Here is a 24,441-nt window from a genome sequence, read left to right as displayed (position 1 = left end):
AATGCAAAGCATCTAATAGTAGGTTTTAAATAATATTTACATACATAGACATTTATTTATTTTATAATAAATGAGCCAATTGTATTTCATTAAATTTGTTCTTTAATTTCAGATTTAATTTAAACATAGAAAACAAACACCACTTTCTAGAAACATCTGGATAATAGAAGGAATATAGAAAATTAACATCACATGAATCTAGCAATTGTTATAAAAATTTGGATTATGTGTTTACAATTATGTAATTAGGTCTATTACAGCTTATACAAATTAAATGAGAGATGTATGCAAGTGAAATAAATTGAAATAAACTTGATTCCTCGATTATGTTTGTTATTCATTTTAGTTGTACCTCTTCTCTGTAACGATATACATATACATTTGTTTCATATTTTAATAATTTTAAATAAACAGAAGAAATGATTTATAATGTATAATTATATGAAAAAATACTTTTTCTTTTGATTCTTAAAATTACATATATCTATGTAGATTTAAAACAAAACCATCATCTCAACCATGGACAAATAACAATCAATCCTCTACTTTTCAAACTGCTGCTAGTACAACAGCTGGAGTTGCCATTGGGTCTGTTATAGTAAATGTTACATATTAATGTTATTGCTTGTTTATTTTGTCTTTTGAAATTAATCATCATTTCAAATTAGGGCCAAGCAATTGGAAGCATACTTGCTGGCAATGTAGGATATGTATCTTCTGCCAATACAGACCCTAAAAGTAATTCTACAAATACGCAAGAATTATGTATTCCCGAAATACGAAAATTCTTTGAGTGCGTTTCGAGAAATGCAGATCTGGATACATGCAAAACTTATCATGATATGTGGATGAAATGTCAAAATGTATACAAACAACAAAATTAATCGGTCAAATGAAATGGTATTTCTAAAAGAATGAAGTAAGAAGCTCTAATCTTCGTTATGATATAATCAAGGATATATAAGAAATTGATGATTTAAGAACATTATTTATTAACTTAACGCGTTTGTTAAAGATGATTTTATACTCGACCAAAAGAGGCAGTTAAATGTGCAAGAAAAGAAATATGGTAGACTATCTTTTTTCTGTATTTAAGACGCGCATCACCACAAAACCTGCAACAGTAGCAACTGCAATTCCAAGACCAGCTTTCCACCAGACGATTGAATCTCCTTGTAATAATCCAAATTGATTTATATGTCTGTAAAATAAAACATTATTTATCTCAAGAATCACGTAAATTTATATATTTTCTAGTATGAAAAAAAATTCATATATATAGATTATTTCACAATATAAAAAATTATATATATATATATTTATATATATATTATATATATATAAAACATACACATTATCCTATGATAAAATAACTAACTTTTTATATTTAAATTCTGTTGTGTTTAGTAATTTAACACAGACATAATTGAAATAGATAAATTTGAGTTTGCAAATATGTGTATAGTATAGAAAATTAAAACAATAAATAAAAATTAATCATGTCTCATGCTCATGCAAAAGAATAATATTGATATCATTTTGTATTGTAAGTCGTGAGCACTCCGTGAAATTAACAGAAACTTATAATACAAACAAAAACCTTGTAAAAGAACTCCACCACTGAGTGGGTGAGGGTTTGACAAGCAACATGTGGACCATTCGCCTCAAAGGACTGAAAAGATTTAAGACCTTGTTATGATAGTCTTAATCATGCGACATCCTTTAATGTGAGCAAATCGCCTAGCACATTTGGCAAATATATAGTTGTGTATACGTGCACTAACATATGAATAAAAAAAAATGTGATTCACGATTTGCTCAAGCTTACAATGCTTACGGTGTTGCAAAAATTCAGACCAACCTGTCTCTGTAAAATAATACCCATGCTCCTTGAAAGCGGCTAAACATGAAATCTTTTTGTTAGTGTTTAATAATAATTCAGTTCAAAAATTATAAATGATCTTAAATGAAAGATATTTGACAATATCAAACAAATGCGTCATAATTTTATTTATAATAATTTCAAATAAATGACACATTTTAAAATGACAATTTTTTGGGAGCATTTTTTATATAAAATACCTCTTAATAATCTACTTTTAAGGAATTGAACTTACGGGAAGGCTGCCATTGTTGCTAATTTAACAAAGATTTCACGTCGTATTGTACGGGAGATGCTATAAGGTTGTGGTGGCATCAATTTGTACTTATTGCAAAAACTTATTGGTTGTAATAAATAATCTTGCTTTACTTCAGAAAGATCACTCTTATTTGCTATTATGAGAACAGGGATCTTACTATCTGCAAAATATTTCTGAAAAAGACGGTCAATTTAATTGCAAAATATCACGAAAAATAATAGTTGTTGTAATGTCTTTATACAAAATTACGAAAGGATTACTTACAATATAAATCCGTGCAATATATTCAAATGATTTAGGATTACTAGCATCGTAAACGAGAGCTGCCACATCACATTGAATTTGTGCTGGCGTTAAAGCATCTTGAACATTAAGTATGTTTATATCTCGCAGAATTATTGTCTTTTCCTGACCATATACATGTATCGTGTTTACAGCAATATGTGAACTTGGCGGGACTATTTCATCGGTTAATTTCTGCAATCATGTCACGTGTTAGGTATCAATAAATATACATTGTGATATATACGTATATGAATATGTGTATACGAACAAGCACGTATACCTCGAGTTTAGGGTCAATAAACGTTCTACATAATGTTGTCTTTCCACTACTTTTCGGGCCAATTACATGGCAACTATACACATTTCTACTAGACTGTTTTTTTGCCAGATCTAACTTTTTTTCACGAGTAACTAGAATCGCATTTGTCTGACATTCATTATTATACATGTTGTAACCTAAATATGCCATATACTCTAATGTTTTTCGCACGTTTGTGAGAGTCAACAGCGCCCATTGACACATATATCCTTGAAGTGTGATCCATCCCTATTGCAAAAGACAATAGCAGAAGCAAATAAAATATCTTATAAAATAATAATGATGAATGAATGAAAAAAAGAAAACATACTTTTTCATTAGTTGGTACAGTGTACTTATATTCATCTCCCCAAGGTGGTATTAAACATCTTGAAAATAATGATTCCATTTCTGATGGAGAAAGAGCACCGTCTCGATCTCGATCATGTTGCATAAACAATAATGTTAAAAATTCCTGTCCTTTATGTGATAATTCAGTCGTACATCCAACAGGAACCTTTAATCTGTATAACATATCAAAAGTAAATATAATAATAAGCATTTGAAATCATGCAATGAAAGTAAAATAAGCATCTTTGATTAATTATATACTAACGGTGGATATATATATTCTTTGGACATTTGTAACTCATTGTCATAACCAAATTTTCTCAACACTGCCCAAGTAGTCTCATTTCTTCCCCTTTGTATAAATAAACACTGAAGGTACATAAAACCTATAAAATAATAACAAAGATTTAATAAAATAAAAGTTAATTTTTAAAAGATAAAATGTATAAAATACCTTTCATAGTAACACATCCACAACAAATGCCATCTTGAATATTTTTTGATAATACAGCCTTCACATCCTCCAATACTTGTGGTTGTAATGGGGTATTAAAGCACCATTGTTGAAATGCATTTAATTCAGTGTCATCTAGCAAGCCATCATTGTCTAAATCACATATCTATATAAAACAATATAATATAAATATAAAACATATATATATAAAAAGAATATATTTTTCTAAGAATACAATCACTTATACTTACTTTGAAAATTCTTTGTAATGCAATCTTACATTCTTCTGTAAGCTAAATATTATATTACATTAATAAATATTATATTACATTAATAAATCGTAAATGTTAGATTACATATACTATATAATAAACGTTACCTCCTGAGTGTCATAATTGTAGAGTGGTGTAGTAGGATGTAAAACAGCTTTTTGTGCATAGTAAAATGTTTCTGAAACATTTTGTAATGTTTTGGCAGAGCACTAGAACAAATACAATATGGATTAAAACTTTTTTCATTATGACTTATTCAATATTTACTGCTAACATCACTTACCTCTATACAACTCTCTATTTCAGTGAATTCTTTCATTATTGGATATACAGCCTAAAGATAAAGAAATCAAATTAACAGAAGATGTTTTTAATGTTTAATGTTTTAAATTTAATTTGTCAAACCTCAATAGTAGAGTAGTCAACAAGATCAATCTTATTTCCAACAAGAACAACTGGACAACGATTGTTTGACGAACATCGTCGAATTAGTGGTAACCAATATGTAGCTGCTCTGTCCAAAGTGTCCTCGTCGACCACCGAATATACAACACAAATTACATGTGCTTTCTGAATTTCATCAGTTAACTGATCTTCAGTTTGTTCAGCGGCTGTAAAAACAGAAGTTGCAAATGAAGCATTATTGATGCAGTTATCAACTAATATAAAAATGATTTTTATAAAAACAATGTACAAACATTTTTGACGAGTACCTGAGTAATCTACAATGTGCGTTGGTACTTGTTCCGGGGTAACATCAGCCGGAATAGTGATTTCTTCCGCTTTGCAGGGTACATCCTCTGCGTATTCCTCACTGACTAACGATAAGATTAAAGAAGTCTTGCCGACTCCACGATCACCAATTAAAAGAATTCTGACATTGCGCCTAGGCGCGACTGAACGTTGCACCATACTGATTTCAATAAAACAATTGTCGCACGCAACAGCGGCATTCACCGCCTAAATTCTTAAGAACATTTTTCTACTTTTTCAATGAAGCTTTTAGTATTCTTACCTAACCTACAATTTATATCTTATTACAACCAGTAATCAAACGTCACTTTCTGATAGCTTCCCGATCTTTTACGAAGACATTTTATCGGAAATTACGATCGACGATTGGAAGTTGCAATATGATCTCTTAATCCAGCAGAGATAACAAGAATTATGCGCTTCACCCGCTGCGATTGAACCTATGCACCGAGGGTGGTCTTTTCAAGGTTACGTTCAGCACTTCGAATGACAGTATACACATATAAAACATGTACACGTGCGCACGTAAAAGCACAGAAGCGGCTAGAGAAAACGAAAGGACAACTCGATCGTAATTAACAACACGAGTAATTCTTCCATCTTCGATAAATCGTTACAAGAAACAAGCTAAACATGAAATGAGTCTATTTGTGGAATGAATTTCATGGATCCGTAGCGCCTACATTTAAATTGTATACTGTACTTGTTATACGTGAACTTCGTAAAAATCGATAGCGCTAAAATATTTTGGTGTTTGAAATTAATCTTTAAGGAATTTTTGAACGTTGAACACAAATTTACGTCCGTTTTTTCTCAGGTGACTGTATACGCAAAGGTTTTCAGTCTTATAATAATGTGTGTCTGTATCTATGTTTTCAGTCTTATAATAATAAAAAAAGCTTGGTATAAATCTGAATGATACTGAAACTCTAATGTTATACATAATAATTTTTTTTAAACATTGAACATATATTTATGCTGTTTTTTCCTATTTACGTTTTTAGACCTACAATAATAAAAAATTCAATCCTATACGATATAAAATACTGAAATTGTAATATTGATAATAATTTCGATAATTTTTATGTATAATGTAGAATTGCTTTATAAACGTGAAAGAAATAAGAGGACGCATTTTTAAAATTTGTAAAGAAAATAGGTAAAATATTTTATGTTACAGTATATTCTTTCTTAATTGAAGTTTTAAATTTTATTAGAAATAATATTTTAGAAAATTATTAATCAATTAGAAGTAAATCAATGAAAAAAAGTGAAATGATATTGCAAAATAAAAGAATAAGTTGCGATTGCTACTATCTAAAACGAAAATGTTTTTTTCATATTATCACAAGATTTCTTTCTTCATATTTATAATGCTACATACGTTATCATATAGACAAAGAAGAAAAATGTTATTTGCACAAAAATATTTTAAATGGTACGATCCAAAATAATATAATTCTATTTAAAATAATATGGAATTTAATCAATATTCAAATGAAATGAATAAAAGTGAAAGGTTGAAAATGTAATTTATATATACACATTTGAATAAATCTTTTATAATAAATCTATTAAATTTTATATGTTATATTTATTAATGTAAATTTTATTCATTAATCTCAGTTAGCCTGTTTTGTCTACTGTGTTGAAAAACTGCGTGTTAGTATAATTTTGCGTAGTTTTTTTTGTACCCCCCAGGAATATAAAAATATAGTTGAATCATTTAAGAGGTAAACAGAGCGATAACCTTTGCGTATAGAGTCACCTGAGAGTTCAAGACATTATCTTACTGTAATCCCGCGCGTAAAGATAATGATGACCCTCAACATTTTGTGCTCTGCTTGCAACTATTTTAAAAATGTTGAATCGATAATTTTTTTATTATTTATAAAATAATATTATGAATAAAATTTTATTATCTGAAATAAATATTTCATGTTGAAACATTGTCTATTTTTATTTTTAAATAATATTATTATCATGTTTAATTTTTACCAGTATGAAATAATAAATTTATTCAAAAGTATATATCAAATATTTCAAGAGAAATGCATTTTATATAAATATATACGAATGCAAGAATAAATAAAATGCGAATATAATAAAATCTATTAAAAATAAATTATAAATGAGGCTTATTTTATTTTGGTTCACTTTACTAGCTAATATGACATTGTAAATTAATACTCTAACTGCAAATTTCAATTATAAAACAGCTTTTACATTTATGGGATTACGCAAAAATTGTTATAAAAATTGTTATAATTAATCAGTGCTCTGAATTTAATTATTTTCATTTGGATATTATTTGGATGAACTTAAATGCAACTTTGTTAAATAGTAATATCTTAATGGAATAGACAACAATAGTTCTCAAATTCTGTATTTCATAAATGGCCACGGATAAAGATCCCCAATTAATAATAGAAAAATGATGCAAAATCTACTCATAATGATACATATCATTTAACCTTCGATCGAATACGTCGAACACAATCCAAATAATTAAGGATATCGCGGGTAGACTCTGAAATCTTGAAGGAGGTGGATCGGTAGGTCACCGATAAACTCCTTCTTTGATAGAATTCGGGTATAAAAGACTGGTCGAACAGACAGTCAGCACCGCACTGCAGCTTAGAACAGCAATGAGGTTCTTAATTATCTTGTCGGCTCTGGTAGCCTTAGGGGTCTACGGCAGCGTCAGCCAACAACAAGCTGGTAAGTTATTATTTGAAATCGTTATTCTGAAATTTTTAATCTCAGCTAACAGTATAAAAATAATTTCTGACCATTTAATTTATCCAAAGTCTTCTTCTGAGATTTTAACTGACTTTATAACATTTTACAATTGGAATTTCGACTTTTAACAATTGAATTGTTCGACCTGCTTCATTGCATCGTATTCAATCAAAGACATGTAATGCGATATGAAGTTTATAACATAATATCGTTTTTTTAATACCAATGAAATACTTTCGTTCGTTTCAGCTAACCAGGATCTCCTTAACAAACAGCAAGATGTTATCCAACTTCTGCAGCAGATCTCACAGCCAATCCCGAACCAGGAACTTCAAAATCTTGGTGAAACCTATGACATTGAGAGCAACTCGCATCAGTACAACAACCCGATCATAGTCAAGTATTACGTGAGTGCTGTGAAAGCTGGTTTGGTTCAACCACAGGGCACAATCCACAGCCATGTAGTCAGCCAGCTTCGCAAAGAAGTTTCACTGCTCTACAGGATTTTGTTGGGTGCTAAGGACTATCTGACTTTCCTCAAGACTGCTGCGTGGGCTCGTCTTCACGTTAACGAAATACAATTTGTCAAGGTATGTGGATTCAAATTGGATTGAAAATGTTATATCTGATTTTGTGTATATACTCCGTTAAATCACTTTCCCTCTTACCTAACAGGCTTTGATAGGTGCGGTGTTGACTCGCCCAGACACTAGAGGAGTCATCCTTCCACCAATTTATGAAATCTTGCCCCAGTACCATTTGGATGCTAGAGTCATCCAAGAAGCCCAGAATATTGCCATTCAAAGACTCCAGCAAGGAAACAATCAGAACATTGTCATTCCTGTTAACCACTCCGCGCTCTTATCTCAAGAAGAACAACGAGTCTCTTACTTTACTCAGGATGTTGGTCTTGCTGCATTCTATGGCTATGTCAGCCTCGTTGGAGGCATCTTGTCAGAAGTAAATAGTTTAAATGTTTTTCGATATATTTAAGAAAGCACTATAAAATTAATGTAATTATCTGTCGCTAAACAGATTCAGCATCAACAACAGCAACAGCAACAACAGCCTCTAAATCAGCAGCAGTATCAACAACAGATTGTAGGAAGATATTTGCAACAAGGAGTACAAAACGACCAACAAAGCGCCAATGGTCTCGGAGCTCAATATCTGTTCCTTCACCAGCAACTCTTGGCTCTCTACGAGCTTAACCGTCTTTCGAACGGACTTGGCCCAGTCCCCGAAATTAACTTAGAAAATGTAAATGCTCTCTACCAGCCACATCTTCGTGGTCTCAATGGACTTCAATTGCCTGGCCGTCCAGAGATCCTTCAACTCCAACCTCACAAAAAGGAGCTCATCCAACATGTTACGTCTCTGTTACAAAGACTGAAGGATGCTATTGACTCTGGCAACGTGATCACCCCACAAGGCAATTTCCTTTCTCTGTACCAACCACATGGTAGGAATATTCTTGGTGACTTGATCCAAGGATCTGGCAGAAGCATCAATCCAAGGTACTACGGAAGCCTCGAAGTTGCTGCTCGCAAACTCCTTGGAAATGCTCCCGAGGTTCAGAACATTTGGGATTACACACCATCGGTTCTTGAAATTAAGCAAAGCAGTGTTTATGACCCAGCCTTCTACCAATTGTTCAAAAAAGTCATAAACCTTTACCAACGATACCAACAGTCTTTGCCTGTCTACCAACAGAGCGACCTTATTCTTCCTGGTGTTACTATTCAGAAAGTTGATGTTAGCCAATTGGTCACTCTCTTCAACGACTACCACATCGAGCTTGATTCCATTGTTCGTCAACAACAACAGCAGCACCAACAACAGCAGCAGCAACAGCAGCAGCAGCAGCAGCAGCAGCAACATCAGCAACAGCAACAGCAACAGCAACAACAACAGGGACAAATTAGGGCTTACCTCAAGAGATTGGATCATCAACCGTACCAATACAGAATCGTTGTTCAGAGCGAACAAAATGTACCAAGAGCAGTTGTCCGTATTTTCCTTGGACCCAAACACGATCACCATGGCAGACCCATTAGTATTTCTCAAAACCAACATCTGTTTGTTCAACTTGATCAGTTCATCCAGAATCGTAAGTTTCGATATTTCCTCTGACTATAGTTTATCTATGTATGGTCAATTTATGTTTGACATATCTTGTGTTTAGTCCAAGCTGGCCAAAACGTTATTATTAGGAACTCCCAGCAAGCTTCTGGACAGAGCGCTGACTTACCATCCACTTCTCAAATTGTACAAGGCGTCAATGCTGCTATCCGATCTCAGCATCCATTCTTCATTACTCAGGTTTGTAAATCATTGTCCGTTAAGTTTCCTGAAAGATTGACAATTTAAAGAAATTGTAGCTAATCGTAATTAATCATATTTTTACAGCCACACCATATCTACAGCTTCCCTGCTAGATTGTCTCTTCCCAGAGGTCTGCCACAGGGTCTTCCGCTTCAGCTCCTCGTTGTGATTTCTTCTTCAAACCCACTTAACATGCCACACGGACCAGTAGTCCCTGAACAAGAGCTGACTTATCAAGCCCATCAGTTCCAAATTGTAAACACTGAACAATACCAACAATTGAACCAACAAGGACAAGTTTCGCAACTGGGCGGCGGGTTACAACAAAACGTTGAGGTCCTTCCTGAAGGTTCACTCAATGCTCAACAACAAATTGAAGGTGCCCTACACAGTAATAGTAAGATCTCAGCAACCATTGTATAACATCACTAACCATATGCGTAATTTCTTCCTCATAGCCATCAGGCTCCAGAATGCTCATATTCATACCAAATACCACGGACACTCCAACATGCAACTCCAGAATCCTATTGGCCAAGGACAAAACATGGGGATCCAAGGAATTGGAGTTGTTAATGCTGGAGGTTCTTCTTCTGGTATCCAGTCCTGGGGATCAGGATTGTCTGGTATCTCAGTTCAGAACCAACAACAAATGCAACAACAAGCTCAACAAGTCCAACAACAGATACAGGCAGCAGTTCAACAAGGACAAAAGAACCTGAGTGGTCAAATCTGGAACGCACAACAGCAACATTCGCATGGACAACATGTTAACTGGTCTCCATCCAACAGTGCTCAATCTGTTAGCCAGTCTTCTCAACAAGGTTTGTCTGGTCTGACTGGTGCACAAGGTATGCAACAATCTCTCCAACATGTACAAGGTCTCGCTGGGCTCCAAGGTGTCCAAGGTGTTAACTGGTCTCCATCCAACAGTGCTCAATCTGTTAGCCAGTCTTCTCAACAAGGTTTGTCTGGTCTGATTGGTGCACAAGGTGTCCAAGGTGTACAAGGTGTTCAGCAAGGTGTCAAAGGTGTACAAGGTGTTCAGCAAGGTATCCAAGGTGTACAAGGTGTCCAAGGTGTACAAGGTGTACAAGGTGTTCAGCAAGGTGTCCAAGGTGTACAAGGTGTTCAGCAAGGTGTCCAAGGTGTACAAGGTGTACAAGGTGCTCAGCAAGGTGTCCAAGGTGTCCAAGGTGTACAAGGTGTTCAGCAAGGACTCCAGGGTATACAACAAGGAGGAATCCAAGGATTAGGACAAGGTATTCTGCAAGGAGGATTATTACAGTCACACCAACAAGGTGTACAAGGAGTTCAAAGCCAAGGTGGAGTGTCAGGAAGTAACATCGTTGCCAGCGGACAACAACACGCTGGTGGCTTCCAAGGAGTTTACGCAGAGTCGCACACTCTTCAGGACCCGTCTGTCATCGAGTACTACCAGAACAGACCAATCTCTGAAATCATCGGTGGTGCCATCTCCCTCGATGGTAAACCTCTCGGCTTCCCTCTGGAAAGACCATTATCTTCTGGTGCTCTCAGCGTTCCCAACATTTTCGTGAAAGACGTCCTCGTCTTCCACCATGGTCAACCCACAAACGACATCACCCAGCCATAAAAGTTCCTAAGGCGAAGCGCGCCGTGTTAGAAGTCGTATGAGAATGATTTATACGATTTATCAAGGATGTTGTTAATGTTAATAATTGAAGAAAAGATTTATTAATGTATCAGTTGTAATGAATAAATTGCTGTCAAGAGCAAATGTTTATTATAAAGTCTGGGCTTCTTCATCTACACGTTATTCACCTCGAATACAATCGTTTATTAAGTCAGATAAATAATAATCAATAGACAAAAAGTTTATATCATCGTTTTATTAAACAAATTTTTCTCTAGTAACAACAAAAAAATATCAAAACGATATTTTAAATGTATTGTCTTCGACGTCGCTCTGCCAGTTGCTTCAAATCAATAATTATTCCCCAGTCATCATCTCCATGAATTCTAAAAATATAAAAAATCATATGAAATCTTATTACACAAGAAGTCGCAACAACTCAATCGAAGGAATTCGCGGCTGAAGTTAAGAAAAGAAACCAAGTACGTACCATCGAAGTCAACTGTGCCCGATCCATCGGTATCAATTTCAGCGATTATACCATCTAAATCCGCACTAGTGAGTTTATCATCGAGAGCAGCAAGAATCTCCTTCAAAGTAGCCGTTGTGATGTATCCGTTTCCTTCACGATCGTATAAACGAAAGGCCTCTTTCAATTCCTCTTGCATCGCCTCGGCGTCTTCTTCCTCCAGGAATCGACCAGCGATTCTGCAGAACCCATCAAAATTCACCTTCCCGATACCTTCTGGATCGTTCTCCGCGATCAAAGCGTTCAAATCAGAGTCGTCGAACAGTTGGCCCATCGTGTTCAATATCGTTGAAATCTTCAGCGTGTCGATGAAACCGCTTTTCGTCGTATCAAACATTTGGAATGCCTTTCGCATTACAGCCATCTTTTGCTCGTCTTCCTCCTGCAAATTGACAATTCAAATTTGTATCACATCTTTTCATTAAAAAGAGAAATAAAAATTTTATATTCAATCTTCAGGAAATCTTCTTTTCTCGTTCATAATCTTTCATCTTCGACAACTCTTTTCGTTCACAATTATTTCTCGCGTGCTTCTTTTTATTCACTTTTGTACGATAAAATCACTACAAACAATGGGATGAAATTCGAACACAAAGTGAGAGATCGACGACAGCGAGGACGAACGTTTACGCGACTCTTACCATGGTGACGGATATCTTGCACGGCGGACGATGGACACCTGAGGTGCCGCGGCTTTTCCGTCCCGGTATAAAGACATCCACGAGCGTCTGGTAAACCAGCTAGAAAACTGGTAGGCGCAAAAATAGAGCGACGCGACGAAAAATGAAATATGTTATAAGTTGGTCCTCCGTGATGTCGGAAGGCCGACGCTAAATCACGCGAGATTGCAATTCGAATTACATGATCACCTGTACACATTGATTCTTAAATTATATCACCGGAACGCGGTGGTCGTTGGTGGTATTACTGGACTGCGGATTATTTTCATTCGTTACAACAATAATCACGTTTTCCCTCCCCGGGTGTATTTAAAGATTCTTGAATAACATAGAGATTACGTTTCGCATCGCGCAATTAAGAAGGAGGCGCAAAAAGAAATATAGAAGGATGAGAATACCGGTGTCACGTAAATATCGTGTTCATTCATAAAATCGTGTCAGAGAGTGAAAAAATTCCAACGAATTTATTTATTTCGGCAGACGTATTGAAATTTTATCCAATAGAGATTTCATTATCGGCGGTCATCGTTCAATATCATTAAACGGCCGAATAATTTTCGAGCAAATGATTATACACGATAACGAAATGGATTTACAATTTTCAGGCATGCCGCTGTTCTTAGATCTGGCTGCCCACGCATTGCAAACCATTACAACACTCCCTTCCACCTGGTTGCTCACACAACCAGCAAAAATATAACGAGTCCTCGGACTCTTTCAACACGATTCAACGACGATTCGCAGGTATCCCCGGAGAAAATAGGTCGGCGGCAAATTTTGTGCAAATGCAGATCGAATGTGGCTGTTCTGTGTTTATTATTCCAGATTCTTGTTTCCATAAGCATTGCAAAACTGTTTGTACTGTATTATAACGACAATGTATTACTTATTTCAATCTCTCTTAAAATTACAATTCTCTTCTCATAAATTATGAAACAGATGTTTTTAATCATGCTGATTTCAAAAATGTTTTTACAAACTTTGATATCGTATCAACGCTTCAGGCTCGTTTAATTTTCTAATCTATAGTGACCAAAATAAAATAAAGTTGATTCCTGAAGTCTTTACCTTAAAAATATGTATCATTAATTTATATTTTCTAACTTACATTAATTTATTTTTTATATACTTATATATACTTACATTTTCTTACAAATTTCTGCAGAAAAATCTTTTGATAATTATCTCAAACCGGCAATCATCGAGTTATGAACAATATTCTGAAATTGAGAATACCAAGAAGTGTGTTTGAGAAAAGTGTCTCTAGTCACTCTATCCTCGGGGGATAAAATCATAATTATAAATAGAGAGATAATTAAACAGATAATTAATGTATCGTGTGTGTACAATACAATATTTTTGATATGGAGGTCAGTGAAATTGTTTACCGATCCCGTTTTCATTCAGTTGATGCTCGTTTGAAAACGCTGAGGGGGGGAGGCGCGTATGAAGATCGGCCAACAGATGCGTTATACATAAATTTGTCTCATTAGAAATATTTTCGGCGCATCATCATCATCATCATCATCATCATCGTCGTCGTCGTCGTCGTCGTCTTCGTCGTCGGCATCGTCGTTGGTCGTTGTCGTGGTTTGTCGCCGTAGGTGATGTTTACCACGTGCAGTTCCCATCAATGCTCACCGAGGAGTGACAACGGCGTTTCGAGCGTGCAAAAGCAATTACGTTTCGGTGCCAAGTTCTGAAAATCATCATCCTCTTGGCAAGCGACCGTGCCTCGGAAGCCGACTTGTTAGAAAGGCATGCGGATACCGCCCTCGGTGATCCAGCCTTCTCGAAATTAACTTCTAGAAAAATCAATTTCCCTAATAATAACATCTCTTCCATTTTTACCTCACTGAGGCGCACGCAGGCCAAACTTTGCTTGAAAGTGTTATGTAAAATTTTCCATATAGCGTACATAGTGTTGAATCATTATTGCAGATCGCTCAGTGGGGGATCTATCTCTTCCATCGCTGTTCAATTTTAGAAGACAAATTAAGACAAATAAAGATCACGCGAGCAGCGAAGATAATAAATTATTTTATACGACTGATATCGAATGATATCATCATTAAGAGTCTACGTTACACTAACACAACATTTCATTTGTATCTTTTTTTTTTGTTTTTAATCTAGACAATATATATTATTGAATTCTGTCTTTTAACGTTGTGATTCTGAAATTCCAAGGATTGACATGACTTTTTTTTTAACTCTATTCCTCCTATTATCTAGATTTTATATCTTTTCGAAGTGTAAAAAACATGTTAAAATGTTTCTTAAAACAGAAACTTTTGTTTATCTTTTGTGTATCTCTAGTTTTCTATACTGATAATATTATATTCACGCAATATTTCTAGTCGTTACTTCACTCCATGATTTTCAGTTGACTAAGAAAACGATATTTTTAAACCTTATTAAATAATGAAACTTATGGATCCCTGTAACAAAAATTTGCGATAAAGAATTTAGACTGCAACATAGAAACTTACAAAGAGATATAATTGTTGTTGTGCGCGAAATTCGAACACTAACCGAATTTATGTAACAAAGTTCTTTGGTATGTGGCATAATTCTGTTCTAATTCTTAAATATGCGACGTGGGTGGTAAGGCGTCGTTAACAGTAGGCTATATTTCAATCCGAAAGCCATGAATCTAGTTGTGAACATTTTCTGTGAACATGATATCTTTGTACGTTCGTTTAAGTTGTATCAATATAAACTGACAATATAAATTGAAAATATTCGCTGTGAATATATTAAACGAATATTCGTTCTAAATGATTCGTATCGATGGGATTCTTCTTGCTATTTTGTAGTTCGTCATCTGGTTGGCCTCCTGCCATACTTCCTAATATAGTGCCGTCGCAACGGTTCTTCCATCACAGTTTTTTGCCCGTCATTATGAAATTCAACCTAATTCTCATTTTCACATGGAAAAAGAATTGAAATAATAATCAATTTTCTATTTCTATGTTCATATGTGTGTACGTATATATATATATATATATATATATATATATATATATATATACTGTATATAATACTGTATATACTGTATATAAAACTGTATATAATATACACTATATATGTATATGTATGTACGTGTGATTAAATAATTACCTATGTATGTATGTACAACATATATACGAATAATATATTGATTTAAAAAAATATATAAATCGACTTACGAATGAACATAATAAGTGAAGAGATTCGGGAAATAAATACCTGCGTTAAGAAATATGATTTATAAATAATTATAAATATGGTTTCTTATCTTTTGATAAAGATTGTTCAATAAAAATTCAGTTGAAATTGTTACAACGAAAGTCGTTCATCCGAAGGAAGAAAATGGCAAATCGTTAGAATCGTCGGTAAGAAAGTTCGTTTCTAAAAAAAAAAAAAAGTTAGTACTTTCTGTCGATAAATACGAAATTCAAAATTGCAAAGCTTCGCATCGCATCGAACGACGTTAAGCTACATTAAGCAGTGATTACAATTCTACAGAGGAATGAAAAATCGTGAAAGTGAACCGTAAGGTCTCGATGGATCATATTGTGGAACACTTGTGTTAGAGGGGGCACGGCTCACTATCCATTCACAATATATACATTACATACATATATATATATACATACACATATATATATACATATATGTATATATGTATGTATATATATATATATATGCATGTCAGCAAGGTAGTATGTTCGCGGATCGTGTATGCAGAAGCGTTTAAATATTAATCACGTTACGGATGTTTTTACTGAACTGATGTGCGTGTTATAGACGGATAGACTATCGAGATGCCGCGGATGTACAGGCATAGCGGGAATGGAAATCCGTACTAAATACGGATCGCGCAACTTACAAATAAGCAGTGCCGATGGACGCGGCCATGTTTTCTGGTAGCAGAAATCTTACCCATTAATAATTCGTTAATCGTCGACCACGAAGTGGAGTGGACAGAATGCCGAAATGCGATGTGAAGACAAGGTATCTACCAGCTACGTTTGCCTGGACAGCTCTACTAAGCACCACGACACTCTTCTTCTGTTTTCCGTAAGTTCCGCACACATGTCTGTCTTCTCATGAGTGGCCGCAGTGTTTGCGCTCCTGTTTTCATTCTTAAGTGTGTGCCAGTTTTTTGGTAAAACGTGCGTGCAACTATGTATTACTTGGGTCTTCTAGCTGTCAATATTACGTGTTTCGATGGGGGACATGGGTACCTGCTCTTCAAGGAGTCATCACCTTTTTTGTTTTGGCAAATTTCACACTAGCAACATTCATGGATCCAGGTGTTATCCCAAAGGGTATGTTTATGCATAAAGTGAAAGTTTCATAAAAGATGAAATTGCGAAAGATAATTTCCGAAAAGGCATGATTTTCTTCTTTTTTTTTTAAAGCACCTCCTGACGAGGATAGAGAAGATGATTTTCATGCTCCATTATATAAAAATGTAGAAATCAATGGCATTACAGTTCGCATGAAATGGTGTGTTACGTGCAAGTTTTATAGACCTCCACGTTGTTCACATTGCAGCGTATGTAATCATTGTATTGAGGTATGTGCCCAATGTAATTTGAATGACTCTTAGAAACTACATGAAAATCTAATTTCTTTTTCGTATTTTTTAGACATTTGATCATCACTGCCCATGGGTAAACAACTGTATTGGTAGGAGAAATTATAGGTTCTTCTTTTTCTTTCTCCTGTCACTTAGTTTTCATATGCTCAGTATATTTGGACTTTGCCTATATTTTGTACTGGAACGTAAGCAACAGTTGGGTGAAGTGGACACTATCGTGGCGTATCCTTTTTTCTTGAAATAATGATTGTAATTTCGTGAGATGTTGCAATTTATGTTTAATATTGTTTTTATTATCTTTTCATTGTAACATATGATGTATCTTATAATCCTTAAATTTAAAATAGACTTGTACTTATGGGTGTGGTTATACTTCTGTTCATTCCAATCTTTGGACTGACTGGCTTTCATGTAGTACTTGTTTCCAGAGGACGTACGACAAATGAACAGGTAACGGGTAAATTTAATGGAGGCTACAATCCTTTTTCTCATGGTTGCTTACACAATTGCTGTTATACGCAATTTGGACCACAATACCCCAGGTAATGTGCTAGTTAATTTTTTATTCGAAACTGTAAATGAAACAAATAACTAATTGTGAATTTGTAACATTTCAGTTTGATTAAGCCTGAAAAGTATTCAGGAAAACGACGCGGAATTTCTACATCTGAGATATCGACTATAGGCAGTGAGAACCAGGTAAAAACCTACATGGATAGCAGCAATGGTGTTAGAAATGCCAGTTCAAATGCTTACAATAAGGTAAGAGCTAGTGCAACTTTGCTTAATACTTCTGATACTACATACAAGAAGATTTTACAAATGTAAATAGCTCTTCCTTTCTAGCATGCAACTTTAACGCTTTTTTGATGTTTAACATACTAGTTGTATGTAGTTTTATTATAGATATGTAATACATTCTGCTTTAGAAACTTTCGGATTTACGCTCTCCTATTTTCCGCGCTTCGAAGCTTCAATAAATTGTATATTGCGACTTCTAGATGTAGTGCATATCTCAACACATTTAAGAGAATTGCATGATTTCTCAAATTTCATAAATTTTCATTTGTTAATTCCAAGTTTCTTTCCTTAGTGTACAATTTCCAGCGACGATTCTTCTTCCACGTAACATATTATTTACAACGTTGGAGAAACATGCAGTTATTTTCTGTCCAATCCCCTGTTCCTTATCCATCCTGGTTGAACGTCAATATCCTAAAATGTGCGTTATTAATGTACAAAAGCGTGCTCTAATAGTCTGAACATTCATCTTTTTATTGCAATGAAGAGTGCATCAAGTTATTATGTTTATTGTTTCCAGTTGTCTCCTGGACGAGATGGGTCGGATACAGACATGGAACCTACCGCGTCACAGTCTGCAGATTGCGAACCCACACCTCCAGTACAAAGACACGGTTCCAAAAGCAATTTCTTCCTGCCACCTGTGGAGAATAGTGAATCTCCCAGGCACCCTCCACCATCGCAACATCGCCATCCAATGCACCACACTAGAGGCAGCCCTCACCCAAGGCCAAGGTAAAACAAAAAATTACAGCAAATGATAAATCGTTTGCTAATTGTTTTTCTAATATACATAAGGTACGTTGTCAATACCTATAGGGGAATGAACGGCTCTCGAAGCCATACGCCTGATCCATTATCGCCAGAAGCAAGCGGTTCACCAGCCACAGCTTCTCAAAGAGGTCAAGGTCAAGGAGGCGCTAGTCCAACAACACAACGGATTAAAGCTATTGGAGTACCAACTCCACTTGCCATTTCCAGTCCTATTCGCAGGTATACTATGCTTGTCTGCCGCTTTTGAAACGAAAATAGAACAATTTCAAAAATTTAAATTAAAAAATTTAAATTAAATGTATTTCAAATGAAAGAAAAATATGTGCAAGTATATATTACATATGATTATTGTATATGATACAATCCTGTGTGATATAAAAATAATTAAATATTTGTTCTATTCCGTGGATACATATAAAGTACTTTTGGGATATCTAACTTTTAGATGTATATTTTTCTTTTTTTTTTTTTTTTTCTTGTACGTCGCGGCGTTTCACAGTGCACAAAAATTTATCTCGTTGTAGAGAGCAAGAGGGAAGCGCCACATTTAGTAATAGTTTACATTGCATTTCTTGAGCACGCTACCAATACAAATTGAACAATCTCCTTTTTCAATATCCTGTTTGCTACCTTTCAACATGATGTGAAGCCTGTTTACTTCAAATTCCCTATTCCCCACTATAAACACCTCACTCTTGCTCTTATTCTTTCTTCCTTTATTTTCTCACCAGTATTCTCACCTTCTGAATGACGAAGGAACGTGACGAAACAAAAAAAAATGAAATGTTGCGCGATGTAGATCACAATAATATCGTAGAGAATTAGTTTCTCTATATAGATAAGTTTGTGTCCCACTGCAGGGGGTGGTAACTGCAAGGAGCTGCTTTCTACCATCATGTTGCAACCTACTGCAGGTAAACACGAACTTCATCCTACGAGGACATATCGTAGTTTAAAATTATGCTTTCTTGCGTATATTCCATACATACGTATATATATATATATATATATAAATTACTTATATATATATATAAATTATTATTATTATTATGTTAATATATATGTATATATATTTTTAAGAAAACTGCATACTTCAATATAAATATACAAGCTGTCCTTATCAAGTTAGTTCACTTTAAGTACCTTCATTACTTCAAATAATAAATAAAAGTATTGTTTACAAAATTGTGTAGTTATAACTACAACAATAATTTATTTCCATAAGGACGCATAATGAAAATCCGAAGATTGTTTTCCTAAATGTTCGGTTTTTTGTAATAAAATTCAATGGAATTCAATAAATTTTGAATGAAAGTACTAAACAATATTATTTATCGTTTTTATCATACTAAATAATATTGTTTATCGTTGATTATTCTTATCGTAAAACATATTTAGTACATGTATTCTGTATATAAACAGTAGATAATAGAAATATCATTCATTGTTCCAAATTTTTTAACATTAACACAGTTTCTTATTTATAATTATAATTATAGAATTTGTAATATGAAGTTTCGTTCAAAGAACAAATAAACATTATCTATTTACAGAAAAATACAGAGAGGCGTTCCGTTGGATTTGATCATATGAAATGGATATTTCATTTAAGAAAACAAGATTGATCGCTGATTTCTCGTGTCTTCTTTTACAAAGAAACTATTGTTATTACATATCTTTTGCAATCACGCAATTTTTTTAACAAAATTTTCATTTGCTATTTAAAATAATGAAGGCATTTAAAATGATTGACGGGACATCGAGTATATATACATATTTATACATGTATCAGTCGACAAACACGCAAGTAAATGTTCACATATGTATATCCTAGGTTCGCTGCGTTTTTACTTTTTCTTGGATAGATGCTAATTTTTATAACAGGAATGATGCGCTGTTCTCTCTCTCCTGTATGTCTCGCCAGAGCCGTATTTGTATGGCTACAATGCTCAGCACTCGCATATTCATCTTGGTTCACTGTATTATTGTATTGCATTTGTCGAATATTCAATTACTAAGCGTAGAATTTGAAAGCGCAGAGGTCAAAATGTCGTATCTCTGTTACAGATCAAATCCAGGTACGCCGACGCAGGTTCGTCGGCCAGATTTTATAGGAGTTAACGAGGCACCGACTTATTACGATGTACAGCAAGGAAATAATACCGGTGTTGGTGCTGCTAGTGGTGCCGTCGTAACCGGTTACAGCCCACAGCGACGTTTTTTGTCAGAAAGTGAGCTCGTTCGTCAAGGTACTGATCATTCGTACTCAAGAACTAATAATACTGTCGACAATATCCGAGAGTTAGCGGGTTCACCTCAACGTGGTGTCTATATGTGGAAAGATAATTCTCCTGGCAGCTATCCTGCTCCAACCGGAACGGCGAATGCAACAACGCAACAGTCACCCTCGCAAAGACCTCCACCACCGTACGATTACTACCGTTCCAATCCGACGAGTCCTACTCAACAGTTGTACGCTAATCCACCTAGAGCAGCGTACCATCCTGCAATGAGAGGTGGAGTACCGGTCTTCCCGCCGCACCAGTCGCCACAAGTGAAACGAAAAGCCACAATGGCGACACCAACTACTCCAACATCAGGTGATACTCGACGCAGACCAATGTCTTTTGTCAGAGCTTTGGAAATGACAGATTCTATGGAGATGGTGTCAGCGCCTAATGATAGTAGATCACAGCGGCCCACGACACCGACCCCGGACCGTGCTAGTGTCTACGATATGAACTATGAGATATCTGTATAGCCCACCTTTACGGTCTCCGCACCATCCTGCGGCTGGACGGAGATTGTACAAGAATTGCCGTCATTGCGCGTTTCCTATTGCAAACAGGAAAGAACGTGTGCCGCTTACGAAATATCCGTCTAAATTTTCGTGTCGAAGCAGCTAACGACAATTTACGTCAAATGATATTAACCCGGTCGGGGAAATTGTAAAGTTCTTCCGGCCCAAATGTTAATTCACGTTTACGTCACATCCACCATACTTGAAATAATATAGAGCAAGGCCAATTATTTTCCCGAGAAGGCAAGGACGTCAAACGCAGTTATCGTTCATCTATATTATTAGTGATACCCGCAGTGTACAATGCGTATGGACGATGGTATGTTAAAATATATTCAGTGAATAATGATAGTCGATAGACAAAAAAATCTCCGGGAAAGAAGTATCGGTGTTTAATAATTTCTATTGTGATTTACTAATAACGAAAAATGCATTAGGTTTTTTATTTCGTGTTGAACTCAGAAGATCGTCAAGCCGATGGAAAAAATGCTTGTTGAAAGCCGGGTCTACCGTTAATATAAGACTGGTCGTGTCTCGTTATTAGCAAAAACTTTTCGTTTAGTCATTGTTTAAGGGGAGGTGCATTCGATTCAATATGTACACGAGAGCGAAATTTCGTGTTCATTTAACCGAGAGCGAAAGAAGCGTTCGGGCCGATTAACAATCGAAATAATCGAGTCACGAAAGCGTCAACGAAAGTAATTTTGAACGTTTAGTGACAATTGCTAAGCGAAAACAGCTGCCGAAGAATTTTTCCTCGTTCGGCAGCATACACAATTCTATTTTTTAGTATGCAGTATAAAGTCAGTTTAGATTTTGATACCGTAACATCGTGATTGAATTTTTCGAAACGCAGCATCGATTAATTTTCGTTTGTTTCATTTCTTTTTTTCCTTTATTGATCACAATACACGATTAGACGAATAACAATGAATATAGAAATTATCTTAATCGGACAATTTTGTTAGGCTCGCAATCTAATCTATAGCCGTATTCTTTTTTTCATTTCGTAATGATACAAAGGAATGTAGAACAACGTTGCGAAACAAGATGAAAATCGAATCTGTTAGTATAATCTTCTGTCTTCATTGATGCAAAAAGAATTCGTGTCCAATTAACAAAAAGTTACTTAATCAATTTAAGTCATTATCAGGATAGAATAACAAATTCTGTGTAAAATAATCGTGTAAAATGAAATGTGTAGCAAATTTTTAATATACATATTTAACAATATTTATACGTAAATAATAAAAAAAAAATATAAGACTTTATAATAATTTCATTTGTTTGTTATAAATGATGATTTTATCGATGTGACCACTAATACGATCAATTAATTTTTATTAAGTGAAGAAAATAATAGTTAAAATGATATAAGAAAGAGAACTGTGTGAATGTTAAAAGAAAACGGATGGATGGACGAATGGATGTATATCAAGAGAATATGTATTTAGAATATTATAGATGAAAAAGCAACTGACAGACCGGCATGTTTCAAATGTTTACAATGGTGGATAATTCACTTGATAAAGAAAAAAAAGAGAAAAAGAAATAGAAAAAAACATGAATAACAGACTTTGTTAACAAGGGGAATACAATTTTGTAATATATATATTGCATAAATTTATTGATATATCTACTGCTACTGTTAAGTTTGTAATATACCCCGCTTTTAAAAAAAAATTGCATGACAATTTCTGTATTATGTATTTGTATGCGAGACCAATATTATCAATTATGCAGGCTTAATGAATAATTGCGAACCGTGTATACGTAAGGTAATCGTGAAATATTGCGTGCCCAGTTACCTTGCGTCAAATTGATAATCGAATTATTATTGTTAAATAGCACATATCGTTCTGCTAAAGGGCTTATCAAACATCGAATATTTCCAAGCTAAATGAACATTTCCTCACTGAACATCCGATATATTTGGTAAAAAAAAAAAAAAAAAAAAGAGAAACAGTGGATACATAACAATTATTAGAAATATTTCTTCCATTGCTGCGCTACTGATAAAAACACATTCGTTTCCTTTGTTTTATGATTATATATATTTTTATTTTTCTTTACAATGAGCTGTGCCAAAACAAAAGAAACATACGACTTTCCATATTCACTCCAATTATGTAGTTTTGACATAATGAGCACTTGAAAAAAGAAATTAAATAAAGATAAACAAAGGACCGGTACAACGTCAAAACTTTTTGATTGCTTTAGAGAATTATGTGTAAAGTGTGACGAATGTTTAGTGTTTATAATTCGGTGTACTTGTACATAAATATTGCTCGTTATTATCACTTAAATGTACATACATAAACATTTCGGTACTTACGTATCGCTGCAGCAATCTACAAAAATAAAATTCATGAAATACAAGCTAATTGTACTCTAATTGTGCTAGAATTAATTTTCGTTGCATTAATTTCTTATTGCATTTAGTATTATATTTTCGAAACGTTAATTATAGGATTTTATTAATATACATAAACATATATAAAATGCTTCTCTAATTAGATCGAGCTACAGCTTTTAAGTGATAGAAATTAAATCAGAATTAAGTAGTTTTGAATGAATGTAACACATGATACGTGTATATTGCTTCGAACGTATAGGCAATTCAAAGATTTTAAGGTCATTTCTATTTTTTTTATATTGAACTATATATTTTTTGTCGATGTGTTTTTTTATTCTCTGCTAAGAAAAATATTAAAATTCTTGAATAAAATAACTAGTTTGGAAGATATTTTAACTTTAATTTTATAAAATTTATTGTAAAACTAGTGAGAGATAAGAAAAGATATAAAGCAGTACTTTTTTGTTTATTTTAGACTGTAGTTAAAACATAAAATATCTTTTAAATCAGTCATTTTCAGATACAGGTGCCTTTAATCCTTTCTTGTAGGAGAGTGATGTATAAAAATATATAATTCAATAGAGATAATCTTGAAATCTTTGAATTGTTTCACGTCTGAAGCAAGTATTATCGAAACTATCTAATTTTCTGCTTACAATTAGTGAAATTTTTCA

At 34.3% G+C, this 24,441-nt stretch overlaps 4 protein-coding genes and 1 long non-coding RNA gene across 16 annotated transcripts; 3 read left to right on the top strand and 2 right to left on the bottom strand.

Annotated features, from left to right (window-relative positions):
- The first annotated feature begins 423 nt into the window (after positions 1–423).
- Positions 424–1,232, top strand: LOC122532562. The gene is made up of 2 exons (XR_006307535.1): positions 424–598; positions 669–1,232. It is a non-coding gene; the product is annotated as an uncharacterized LOC122532562 (long non-coding RNA).
- LOC122532560 (mitochondrial Rho GTPase) lies at positions 973–5,217 on the bottom strand. Of its 10 annotated transcripts, none has more exons than XM_043661399.1 (14): positions 4,500–5,217; positions 4,207–4,412; positions 4,085–4,135; positions 3,909–4,010; positions 3,781–3,822; positions 3,530–3,695; positions 3,341–3,461; positions 3,056–3,248; positions 2,695–2,973; positions 2,406–2,618; positions 2,118–2,314; positions 1,862–1,900; positions 1,601–1,672; positions 973–1,201 (listed from the first exon to the last, which is right to left on the bottom strand). In XM_043661399.1, the coding sequence occupies exons 1-14, from the start codon at positions 4,711–4,713 to the stop codon at positions 1,075–1,077; spliced, it is 2,022 nt and encodes a 673-aa protein (XP_043517334.1). In that variant the 5' UTR covers positions 4,714–5,217; the 3' UTR covers positions 973–1,074. The 10 variants fall into 10 exon arrangements, with proteins under 10 accessions (XP_043517334.1, XP_043517336.1, XP_043517335.1 ...); XM_043661401.1 differs by having other exon boundaries at positions 4,515–5,216; XM_043661400.1 differs by having other exon boundaries at positions 2,707–2,973; positions 4,500–5,215.
- A 1,905-nt stretch (positions 5,218–7,122) lies between these two features.
- Positions 7,123–11,331, top strand: LOC122532556 (acidic juvenile hormone-suppressible protein 1-like). The gene is made up of 8 exons (XM_043661395.1): positions 7,123–7,275; positions 7,546–7,886; positions 7,972–8,256; positions 8,338–9,406; positions 9,482–9,618; positions 9,706–10,000; positions 10,080–10,472; positions 10,587–11,331. The coding sequence occupies exons 1-8, from the start codon at positions 7,203–7,205 to the stop codon at positions 11,234–11,236; spliced, it is 3,243 nt and encodes a 1,080-aa protein (XP_043517330.1). The 5' UTR covers positions 7,123–7,202; the 3' UTR covers positions 11,237–11,331.
- A 146-nt stretch (positions 11,332–11,477) lies between these two features.
- LOC122532554 (troponin C) lies at positions 11,478–12,565 on the bottom strand. Its single transcript, XM_043661394.1, has 3 exons — positions 12,407–12,565; positions 11,727–12,147; positions 11,478–11,622 (listed from the first exon to the last, which is right to left on the bottom strand). Exons 1-3 carry the CDS (start codon positions 12,407–12,409, stop codon positions 11,594–11,596), a joined length of 453 nt encoding a protein of 150 aa, XP_043517329.1. The 5' UTR covers positions 12,410–12,565; the 3' UTR covers positions 11,478–11,593.
- Positions 12,566–16,370: 3,805 nt separating this feature from the next.
- LOC122532549 (palmitoyltransferase ZDHHC5-A) lies at positions 16,371–23,795 on the top strand. Of its 3 annotated transcripts, XM_043661385.1 has the most exons (10): positions 16,371–16,510; positions 16,640–16,761; positions 16,855–17,012; positions 17,086–17,258; positions 17,384–17,578; positions 17,654–17,798; positions 18,358–18,572; positions 18,636–18,830; positions 20,679–20,860; positions 20,954–23,795. In XM_043661385.1, the coding sequence occupies exons 1-10, from the start codon at positions 16,419–16,421 to the stop codon at positions 21,370–21,372; spliced, it is 1,896 nt and encodes a 631-aa protein (XP_043517320.1). In that variant the 5' UTR covers positions 16,371–16,418; the 3' UTR covers positions 21,373–23,795. The 3 variants fall into 3 exon arrangements, with proteins under 3 accessions (XP_043517320.1, XP_043517319.1, XP_043517318.1); XM_043661384.1 differs by having other exon boundaries at positions 18,657–18,830; positions 20,679–23,795; XM_043661383.1 differs by having other exon boundaries at positions 20,679–23,795.
- Positions 23,796–24,441: the final 646 nt, after the last annotated feature.

Source organism: Frieseomelitta varia, unplaced genomic scaffold (genome assembly GCF_011392965.1).
Source record: "Frieseomelitta varia isolate USP_RPSP 00005682 unplaced genomic scaffold, Fvar_1.2 scaffold_459, whole genome shotgun sequence".
Lineage (NCBI taxonomy): Eukaryota > Metazoa > Arthropoda > Insecta > Hymenoptera > Apidae > Frieseomelitta > Frieseomelitta varia.
The sequence above is the reverse complement of the archived record's forward strand: the minus strand, read 5'-3'. Positions and strand labels throughout refer to the sequence as shown.

Bases quoted from the DNA above. Each gene is read 5' to 3' on its own strand.
- LOC122532549 (XM_043661383.1), top strand. From the start codon at position 16,419: ATGCCGAAATGCGATGTGAAGACAAGGTATCTACCAGCTACGTTTGCC. The intron at 16,511-16,639 runs GTAAGTTCCGCA...TGGGTCTTCTAG, and splicing joins ACACTCTTCTTCTGTTTTCC to CTGTCAATATTACGTGTTTC. The intron at 16,762-16,854 runs GTATGTTTATGC...TTTTTTTTAAAG, and splicing joins TCCAGGTGTTATCCCAAAGG to CACCTCCTGACGAGGATAGA.
- LOC122532556 (XM_043661395.1), top strand. From the start codon at position 7,203: ATGAGGTTCTTAATTATCTTGTCGGCTCTGGTAGCCTTAGGGGTCTAC. The intron at 7,887-7,971 runs GTATGTGGATTC...CTTACCTAACAG, and splicing joins ACGAAATACAATTTGTCAAG to GCTTTGATAGGTGCGGTGTT. The intron at 9,619-9,705 runs GTTTGTAAATCA...ATATTTTTACAG, and splicing joins ATCCATTCTTCATTACTCAG to CCACACCATATCTACAGCTT.
- LOC122532560 (XM_043661399.1), bottom strand. From the start codon at position 4,713: ATGGTGCAACGTTCAGTCGCGCCTAGGCGCAATGTCAGAATTCTTTTA. The intron at 4,413-4,499 runs GTTTGTACATTG...CTGTTTTTACAG, and splicing joins CTCAGGTACTCGTCAAAAAT to CCGCTGAACAAACTGAAGAT. The intron at 1,673-1,861 runs GTTGGTCTGAAT...AAATCTTTTCAG, and splicing joins GTATTATTTTACAGAGACAG to TCCTTTGAGGCGAATGGTCC.
- LOC122532554 (XM_043661394.1), bottom strand. The intron at 11,623-11,726 runs GTACGTACTTGG...TTATATTTTTAG, and splicing joins GGGCACAGTTGACTTCGATG to AATTCATGGAGATGATGACT.